At 36.8% G+C, this 11,090-nt stretch overlaps 1 protein-coding gene across 1 annotated transcript; it reads left to right on the top strand.

Annotated features, from left to right (window-relative positions):
* Positions 1-347: 347 nt before the first annotated feature.
* On the top strand, positions 348-1,446 carry LOC131488581 (olfactory receptor 52P1-like). Its single transcript, XM_058690445.1, has one exon. It carries the CDS (start codon positions 348-350, stop codon positions 1,293-1,295), a length of 948 nt encoding a protein of 315 aa, XP_058546428.1. The 3' UTR covers positions 1,296-1,446.
* The last annotated feature ends 9,644 nt before the right edge of the window (positions 1,447-11,090 follow it).

The raw sequence follows: 11,090 nt of genomic DNA, 5'->3' as shown, positions 1-11,090 counted from the left end.
GGCATAGAAGATTCTCCATGGTGAGGATAAGTAACAAGAGTGAGTTCTACAACCATGTAACTCACCCTACAGCCTAGCCTAGACATTGTTGAATCAGACTTAAGTGGAAAGTCTCCTTTGATCCCTGGTAATGATAAATTCACCTCCTGCCATATATCACTTCCCAATTCTATACAGCCTTCTTATCCTGGATGTTTTTTATGAGATCTAACTCAAATTTTTTCTGCTATCCTTTCAGTTTCAGCCACAGAATAAGAATGAATCCCAATGGCTTCATCTGTCAGGGCTTCCTAGGGTTCAGAGCAGGGCAGTAAGGTCTTCTCTACCTACCCTACCTGGACCTGACCATGCATTTCACAAACCACAGCCATCAGAACCCAAACTCTTTTCTGCTCATGGGAATTCCTGGCCTGGAGGCATCCTACTTTTGGATTGCATTTCCCTTCTGCTCCATGTATGCCCTAGCAGTGCTTGGCAACATGGCAGTGCTGCTGGTGGTGCGATCGGAGCCTGCACTACACCAGCCCATGTACCTGTTCCTATGCATGCTGTCCATCGTTGACCTGGTGCTCTGCACTTCTACTGTGCCCAAACTCCTTGCACTTTTTTGGACAAATGCTACTGAGATTGACTTTGGGGCCTGTGCTACTCAGATGTTCTTTATCCATGGCTTTTCAGCTGTTGAATCTGGTATCCTGTTAGCAATGGCCTTTGACCGCTACTTGGCCATCTGCCGGCCACTGCACTATGGGTCATTGTTGCCCCCAGAGGCTGTGGGCAAGCTGGCAGCTGCTGCTGTGTTTCGTGGCTTGGGCCTCATGACCCCACTCACATGCTTATTGGCAAGGCTGAGCTACTGTAGCCGAGTGGTGGCCCACTCCTACTGTGAGCACATGGCTGTGGTAAAGCTGGCTTGTGGGGGTACACGGCCAAACAACATCTATGGCATTACTGCTGCCACGCTAGTTGTGGGCACAGATTCCATCTGCATCACTGTCTCCTATACACTAATCCTCCGGGCTGTGTTAGGCCTCTCCTCCAAAGAGGCAAGAGCTAAGACCTTTGGCACTTGTGGCTCCCACCTGGGTGTCATCCTTCTCTTCTATACACCAGGGCTCTTCTCATTCTACACTCAGCGCTTTGGCCAGCATGTGCCCCGACACATCCATATCCTCTTGGCTGACCTTTACCTTGTTGTACCACCCATGCTCAACCCCATCATCTATGGCATGAAGACCAAGCAGATCCGGGATGGGGCCCTCCGACTGCTGAAGCGGGGCATTGTTCAGTCTTAAATCTCCAACCCCACCCTAGAACCTTGTCTTCTTCCTTTAGGCTTGGGCAATTGTTGGAGTGGGCCATTGGGAATATGTGGCCACCAGTTAAACTGTGAGCCAGACTGGGGCAATTGGAGGTTCCTCACACCTTCGCCTGTCCCTGGAATATACATTCTACCCGCTATTCCCACGGTGAGAGCTGTTCCATGGACACAGCCTTGAGAGAGTAAGGTATTGTTGAGCCCATCTGGCCAGTATACATGACTGAACCCAGTTAAGGCCTCTCTATAAACTTTTAAGATTTGACAGGTGGGTACTTGGGGTCACTAACACAAATCTCATAAGTAAGTTCCCTTGCTTTTTAAACCTGCCACCTACACATCTGGAGTGGCCTGCCTCTTGCATTGGTCTCCTCTTGTCCTCTGTGTATGAGGGCCAGTTTGTGAGCCAATGGTAATGTTTAAGAGACCAGTGGTTCCCAGCATGGTGGAGAGAGAAGCCCACACTCAATAGTATCCTTACTTTGATAAGGAGATAAGTAGCACAAGTCTGAAGGATGAGGAACCATTAGGTATTTCCCATTTGTGATGTAGATATGATTACAAAGCCTAGGGATCCCATGTTTATTGGGAAACATGGTCACCAAGCTGATGATCACCTCCCAGGGAATTCCACACTGCTGTTCTGACAGGACTCCTCCCTTCTAGGAGACCTTGATAAAATAAAAAAAATACGACACACAGTCTGACAAGAAGAAATAACCTTCATCCACAGTCAGGTGCTCCTACTCTGATATGGATACATGCATGCCTCCCTTAGTGAACTCTCAGTTTGACAGGAGAAACACACAGAATTAGAGAAACAGAAATGGAGACCTAGCACTCAGCAATGGGCTTTGGGAAAACTGTGCCTGCTGTACAGAAGAATAAGCAACAAGGTATAATGTCAATCTAGGAAGGTTCTCTGAAAGGTGAGAATTTTCATCTTTTTTACTGAGTATGCACTATGTTAAAATCGAGGTATGGACATGATATGGTCAAAAGTGCTCATGGAGACTTTTCACTGTTGGAGGAGACCTACATATAGGAGACAACAGCAAAACCAAATAAGTTAAGCCAAATTAAATGAATATTAGGATAAGCACAGGGACAATGGGTACTGAGTAAGGACATCTAACTTGTTCAGGGGAAAAGAGGTCTTAGGACCCACCTCATCTCATTCCACTTCTGTCCAAATAGGAAAGGCTGCTTTCTCAGAAGCCTTCAACCACACCTGAGTGTGAGGTGTGGGAACAAAGTCTCATACTAGATGACTCAAGTCTGATATCCTTAGTCTTTTCTTCTAGTCCGTGGTGTGGCCATGTGGAGCTGCCACCAAGCCTCAAAGGTCCAGGGAAAAGACCAAACCCCTTCTTTAGAGATGAAATAGAGAAAACATTCCAATTTGACCTCCTGAGCAGGTTTTTAAAAATGAAAGTGATGGCTGTGATTTAGAAGGTCCATTAGGATCCAGAGTTCTCAAAGTCTCTGGTTCTGACATCTGTGCTCAGACTCTACAGGCAGATTGATAGGTATTTAATAGGTATTTGGCTCCAGGGTAAAGCATTTTAGTAAGCTAGGAAAGAGCTTACAAAGGAGAAGGCCACTAGCAGGCTCAAGAAGACCTAGGTCATCAGAACTTCATCTAGTTACAGCAGTGGATTAGTTTGACACTCTTCAGTGCCTCAGGAGGATGTACATCGTCTTAATACAGTCTCATAACCATCTGATGAGCACATAACTACCCCCCCCCTTTATAGAGTCAGAAGATTAGGAAGGTAATAACTTGTCCAAGAAATCAAATATCAGAGCCAGGGTTAAATCTCTTTAATTCTAAATTCTGTGGTTTTTACTCTTTACCAGGTGAGTTCCTATAAATCTACACCCTGAGACCAAAAATCTAATAAGATCTATTCTTTTCTTAACATCACTGACTTTTCTGAGAATATGCAATATGCTAAGCACCATTCTAGGAATTGGAAATATAATGATGATTCAGGAAAATAAATCCTTGGTGACAGACTGAATAGGAGACATCTGCAAACCCACCACTACCACCCTATCCCATGCAACATACTCTCAGTGACTTCCAAGTTAACATAATAGTTCTTCCTTCACTCAAGGGCTCAGCACACACAAAATTAGTAGTTTTAATTTACCCATAAACATCCCAGGTTGCCAGACAACTAGAGACCACACAATGGGCAATAAATTCTAGTCCCCAGGATATTTAATTCAAATGAGGGGGGAATCAAGGAAACCAGCTACACTGTATTTGGGACCATTGGCTACAATTGGATTTATTTTTCCCAAACTATTCTTTAATGAGATATAATTTACCTAAAATAAAATGCATATGTTAAGTATATAGTTAGATGATCTGTGACAAATGTGTGCATCAGTATAACTACCACCTTAATCAAGATACAGAGCATTTTTATAATCCCAGAAACTTCCCTTGTGTTCTTTCCAGGTAATACCCTTAGGGCTCACCCACTGAGAAAACCACTGTTTGATTTGGATTACCTTGTATCAAACTTACTGTTCTAAAAGTTCATATAAGTGGAATGATACATATTCTATGTGTCCAACTTCCTTGACTTAACATGGTTTTTTGTTTTTATTAATAATTTTATTAATTTACATCCAAATTAGCATATAGTGCAACAATGATTTCAGGAGTAGATTCCTTAATGCCCCTTACTCATTTAATCCATCCCCTCTCCCATGACCCCTCCAGCTGTTTGTTCTCTATATTTAAGAGTCTTTTAGGTTTTGTCCTACCCCCCCCCCGTTTTTATTATTTTTGCTTCCCTTCTGTTCATGTTTTGTATCTTAGAGTCCTCATATGAAGTCATGTGATATTTGTCTTTCTCTAATTTCGCTTAGCATAATACCCTGTAGTTCCATACACGTAGTTGCAAATGGCAAGATTTCATTCTTTTTGATTGCCAAGTAATACTCCATTTTATATATATATACCACATGCATCTGTACACCACATGCATTTTTATCCATGCATCTGTCTATGGACATTTGGACTCTTTCCATACTTTGGCTATTGTTGATAGTGCTGCTATAAACATTGGGGTTCATGTGCCCCTTCAAAACAGCATACCTGTATCTCTTGGATAAATACCTAGTAATGTAATTGCTGGATTGTAGAGTAGTTCTATTTTTAACTTTTTGAGGAACCTCCATACTGTTTCCAGAGTGGATGCACCAGTTTGCATTCCCACTAGCAGTGCAAAAGAGATCCTCTTTCTCCACATCTTCGCCAACCTCTGTTGTTGCCTGAGTTGTTAATGTTAGCCATTCTGACAGGGGTGAGGTGGTATCTCACTGTGGTTTTGATTTGTATTTCCCTGATGATGAGTGATGTTAAGCATTTTTTCATGTGTCAGTTGGCCATCTGGATGTCTCCGTTGGAGAAGTGTCTATTCATGTCTTTTGCCCATTTCTTCACTGGATTATTTGTTTTTTGGGTGTTGAGTTTGATAAGTTTTCTATAGATTTTGGATACTAATTCTTTATCTGATATGTCATTTGCAAATATCTTCTCCCATTCTGTTGGTTGCCTTTTAGTTTTGCTGATTGTTTCCTTCGCTGTGCAGAAAGAAGCTTTTTATTTTGATGAGGTCCCAATAGTTCATTTTTGCTTTTGTTTCCCTTGTCTCCAAAGACATGTTGAATAAGAAGTTGCTGCGGGTTGGCTCAACATGTTTTTGAGGTTCCTTTGTATTTGTCTGCATCAGCTGTTAATTCTTTTTTATTGCTGATATTCCATTGCATGAATACATCAAAGTTTAACTATTTTGGGACACTTGAGTTGCTTTCTTTTTTTTTTCTTTTTTTTTTTTTTGCTATTATAAATATGCTATGAATATTAAACTAAAATTTCTGGGTTATAAGGTAAGTGTATGTTTAATAGAACCTGCCAAATGGTTTTCCAAAGTAATTGTACCATTTTATACTGTCATGAGTGATGTATGACACTTGGTTGTTCCACATCCTGATCAACCCTTTAAACTATCATTCTTTATTATTTTACCCATTCCAATATGTATAAAATAGTAATTTGTGGTTTTAATTTGCTTTTGATGACTGACGTTGAACAATATTTTATACACTTAACTGTTCATGCATATACCTTCTATGAAATGTCTGTTAATGTTTTTTGTCCACTTTTATTGAATTTTTGTTTTGATTATACTAGCTATTTATATATTCTGAATACAAGTCGTCTGTCATATAAACATAGTGAAAATATTGTCCAATTGTGTGGGTTGCCTTTTGATTTTCTTACTAGTCTCCTTTGATAAAAAGAAATTTTAGTTATGATAAAATTAACAATCTTATTCATGGTTAGTACTTTGTTTTATAGATTTAGCTTTTAATTTTAGGTCTGTGATCAAACACAAATTATAATTATATATGGTGTGAAGTAGAGATCAAGATTTATTTTTTCATTTATGGATATTCAGTTCCAGAATTTGTTGAAAGACTCTTCTCAAAATTGCCTTGACAACTTTGCCAAATATCAGTCAAATTTTTATGTATGGATGTATTTCTGAATTTTCTTCTCTCTTTTGTTAATCTATTTGACTATCATATAAATCTTATATCCTCATATCAACACTGTCTTAACTTTATTAGAAGTCTCAAAAGGAGGTAGTGTAAGTCTTCCAACATTATACTTTCACAGTGGTTCTGGCTGTTCCATGTTCTTTACATTCCTATATATGTTTTGAAATCAATTTGTTAAAATCATATCAAAACCCTAGCAATAATTTTTGTAGAAATTATTTTTTCAGATTTCATACTGGCTAGGATCTCTGATACAATATTCAATAGAGTTAAGCAAACATCCTTGCTTTGTTTCTGATCTTAATTATGGTAGATTGAATACTTTCCTAAGTATCATGCTAACTGTAGGTTTTTCAAAGGTTCCCTTTACCAATTGTTGAAAGTTATTATCCAGATAATGTTGAATTTAGTCATCATATTTTTTTCATATAGTTAGGTGATCACATGATTTTTCTCCTTCATGCTATTAATGTAGTATACTAATTGACTTACTTTTAAGTGGTAAACTACCTTGCATTCCTGGAATAAACCCCACTTGGTCATGATGTGGTACCATATTTGTATATTGCTGGAATTAGTTTGTTAATGTTTTGATAGAGATAATTGTGTCTATGTTCATGACAGATACTGATCTTTTAAGTTTCTTGTAATTTTCTTGTCCAGTTCTTATATCAGGGCTTTTTTTTTTTTTACTCATAAAATGTAATAAAGTGTTCCTTATTGTTTTTTCTGAAAACATTCATGTAACATTTATTCCTTAAACATTTGATACAATTACACAGGAAAGAAATCTGGATCTGAAGTTTCCTTTTTTTTAATTTTACATTTATTTTTCTTTAACATGTATTCATTTTTGAGAGAGACAGAGCATGAGTGGGGAAGGAGCAGAGAGAGGGAGGCACAGAATCCAAAGCAGGCTCCAGGGTCTGAGCTGTCAGCACAGAGCCTGACGCAGGGCTCAAACTCATGAACTGCAAAATCATGACCTGAGCCGAAGTCAGACACTCAACTGACTGAGCCACCCAAGCGCCCCTATTTTATATTTAATTTTTAATGAATTCTATTCAAATGTTCTATTTTCATAATCTTCCCACTTCGTCTAGATTCTCAAAGTAACAACTGTTATAATATACCAACATATGTATAAAATTATTTATAATATCCCCTTATAATCCTTTCAATTCTGTAGGACTTGTCACCACTTATTATATTAGTTATTTGTGTTTGTTTTGTCCTGTTTTGTCATGCAGGGGGTGGGGAGAGGAGGTGTATCAATTTTATTTTTAGAACCAGACTATGGTTTTGATGATTTTTCTTTTTTCTCTATTTGCTTTTCTTTAATTTCTACTCTTTATTTCCATTCTTCTATTTACTTTGGGTTTAATAGTCTATTCTCTTTCTAGTTTCTTAAGGTGGAAACTTAGACCATTGATTTTAAACATGTTTCCTAATAAAAGAAAAGTGTATGTATAAACTCTCCATGCTTTGCTTTAGCTGCATCCCACAAATTTTGATCTGTTAAAAAATTTTGTACTATTTAATTTCCCTTATGACTTTTTTTTGTGACCCATTGGTTATTTTAAGTGTGTTGCTTACTTTCCTAGTATTTGGTGATTTTTCTATATTATTTATTACTATTAATGTATCATTTAATTCCATCATGGTTGGAAAACATACACTGTATCTCAGTCCTTCAAAATGTATTCACACTTGTTTTATAGCCCTTTATATGGTCTATCTGGGTGAATAGTCCATGTGTACTTAAAATGTTCCTGCATATTTGGAGTGTGTTTTAAGATTGTCACTTAGGTCAAGTTGATCAATGATTAACTTTATCATATTAAAGATTTTTTTATCTGGTTCTTCTGTCAGTCACTGATGGAACTGTTAAAATCCCTAACTACAGTTGTGGATTTCTCTATTTTTCCTTTTATTTCTGTCAGTTTTGCTTTGTGTATTTTGTAGCTTTGTTATTAGGTGCATACAAATTTATAATTTTTATATATTCTTGATTAATTGACACTTAACATTATGAGTAGTAATCTGCATTTAAGTCAATTTTGCTGATATTATACAACCTATGTTCTGCTTAAATTGTATAGTACATTTTGTATCTTCTTACTTTTAAACTTCAAGTGGCTTTATATTTAGTTAACTATAAAGAGCATAAGTTGGGCCTTGATTATGTATCTAGTCTGATAAATTCTACGTATTAACTGGAATATGTAATCTGTTTACTTTTAATGTTATAATATACTTAAGTCTATCTTACTATGTGTTTTGTATATGTCTCTTGTATTCTTTGTTCCCTTATTTCTCCTGTATTGCATTTTGGGGGGTTAATTGAACATATACTAAAATACCATTTTATGCCCTCTACTTGTGTTTAGCTGTACTTCATATTATTGTTCTATTGGTAGCTCTAGGATTTACCCCATTTAGCACAATCTTCCTTGAATTAGTGTTATACCACTTCATGGAAATCATAAGAATATTACAACGGTTTAGTTCTGTCCTTTGTTATTTTTATATATATTTTACATAAAATGTGTATTTGCATATATTTTATATATATTATAAACTTCAAAAACTAAACCAACTTAAAGGATTTAATAAAAGAAAACTTTTGTATATATATTTACTATTTTCAGTGCTCTTCTTTCCTTCCCATAGATCTAAATTTTCATAAAGTATTTCTCAACATGAATCATTTACTTTAACATTTTTGTAGTATAAGTTTATTGGAAAGAAAGTCTCTGCTTTTACCTGAAAAAAATTTTCCTTAAAATTTTTACAAATTTTTTTAAGTCTATTTATTTTGAGAGTGGTGGGAGGGGCAGAAAGAAAGTGAGAGAGAATCCTAAGAAAGCTCTGCACAATCAGCACAGAGCCCGACATGGGGCTTGAACCCACAAACTGTTAGATCATGACTGAGCTGAAATCAAGAGTTGGACTGACTGAGCCACCCAGGTGCCCCTGAAAATTTTTTTTGGTAAAAAATTTTTTGCTAGTTATAGAATTCTGTATTGATGGGTTTATTCTTCCTTTTAGCATGTTAAATATGTTAGTCCTTTATTTTTTTATCTCACTTTTTTTTCTTAAAAATGTCAGTCATCATTCTTACCATTATTCCCATATATGTAATATCTATTTTCAGAACTTTTGGTTATAGTTTTTCCTTTGTATTTGGTTTTCATCAGTTTGATTTTGTATCAATGTATAGGTTTTTTTTGTATTCATTTTTCTGGGGGATCAATTTCCTGGGTCTGTGGGTTAATTTCATTCTGTAATGAAATTTGAAAAAATGTTTTAATTCATTCACCAAGTATTTTTCTGACCCATTCTTCTTCTTGGACTTCAAACACCTATCTCTAAGACTACTTGATAGAGACCCAAATGTCATTCCATTTATTTAAACTATTTTCTCTCTGCTTCTATTAACTAGTTAATAGAATACTAGTTAACTAGTTCATATTAACTAAATAATAGAATACTAGATAATGTTTATTGACTTGGTCTTCATGTTCTCTATCCTTTCCTTTGCATTGTACAGTCTCATGTTATTCCCAAAAATGATTTTACTTCAGATATATTTGCAGATCTAAAAGTTTCATTTGATTCCATTATGCTTATGCAGTTTCTAAATTTCTCCTTAAATCTCCATATCAGGAGAACTGCTGAACCCAGGCAACCAGAGGCTCCTCTCCTCTTCCTGGGTCCTTAGGATGTATGCTCTGCCTCCCACTCTCACACTGGGAGCTGTTCCAAGGACATATCCTTGAGAGAGTAAGGTATTAAGTTTTATTTTGAGAGAGAGAGAGAGAGAGAGAGAGAGTCAGGGAGGGGCAGAGAGAAAGAATCCCAATGCAGTGCTTTATCTCCTGACTGTGAGATCATGACCTGAGCCAATATCAAGAGACAGATGCTTAACCAAGCGAGATACCCAGATGCCCCAAGATTAAGGTGTTTTTGAGACCATTTGTATGATATATGTGACTTTGCTCAGCTAAGGCCTCTATATAAACTTTTAAGATTCTGGTGAGTATATGCAGAGATCAACTCACCTTATGGCTGCCCAAGATGAACCTCATATGTAAATTTCCTTGCTTATTAAACCTTCCACCCACCAATCTGGAGTGATTTGCCTTTTTCTTCAGTCTCTCCTTGCCCTCTATGTACAGGGGCCAGTTTCAGATTACAACTGAGAAGCTCCAAAGGAGGTTGCATACTAACAGTTGTCTATTTATCCATCTTCTTTGTATTTTTTTTTAAGTTTATTCATTTTGATAGAGTGTGAGCAGAGAAACAGGATAGAGAGAGGGAGAGAATCCAAACCAGGCTCCATGCTGTCAGCACAGAGCCTAATGAATCACTCAATCCCACAACTGCAAGAGCACGACCTGAGTCAAAATCAAGAGTCAACCTTTAACTGAATGAGCCACTCAGGCATCCCCTTTATATTTTTTAATTGTTTTTATATTTATGCTGAAATATTTGTTTTAATTTTTAATTCCAAACACAAAGAGAACATATTTTTATCCCAAAATATGGGTTATGAGAGGTCTCTTTCTGCTTTTTTTCCTCTTGATTGTGCCTTTTTTGGTATGTATAGTAATTTTTCAATGTATACTAGACATTGTAAATGTATTGAAAAATCTCTGGATTTTGTTATTTTTCCTTGAGTGTTTTCTGGCAGGAATACTTAACTTATTGGTGAATCAATGATCTTACCCTATGAAGTTTAACTTCAGGCTTTAAGACTTTATTATTTCATTTTATCCTTATTCCAAGATCATAGCTCTTAGTGTGTGGACGTACTATTAAGACACAGCTTTTCTGAAGATTTAATCAAAGTCTGAGGTGTTACCAATTGTTCCCAACTTAGTGAAACTAAAATATCAAACTCTGTTTCCCCAAAACAGGAAATTTCTGATATCAGGGATGCTACCCTAAATAAAGCTATGTGCAGTTACTTCCTTGCAGTCTCCCTGACCTTGTAATACAGGAAAAATTATACCTAGCGGCCAGGATTATTGCACTCTCTACTCATTTCATTCTTGTCCAGCTGGTTCATCTAACATGTACTGTACTATTGTCTCATCTGTTCCTTAGACCCACCTGTTCTCCTCACCTGAAGGTCAGTTTTAGAGCCCTTTGGTTTCTTTGTCCTTTCTGATACCCACTATTT

The sequence above is a fragment of the Neofelis nebulosa genome, chromosome 10 (genome assembly GCF_028018385.1).
Source record: "Neofelis nebulosa isolate mNeoNeb1 chromosome 10, mNeoNeb1.pri, whole genome shotgun sequence".
Taxonomy (NCBI): Eukaryota; Metazoa; Chordata; class Mammalia; order Carnivora; family Felidae; genus Neofelis; species Neofelis nebulosa.
This window is presented reverse-complemented; position numbering and strand designations above follow the sequence as displayed.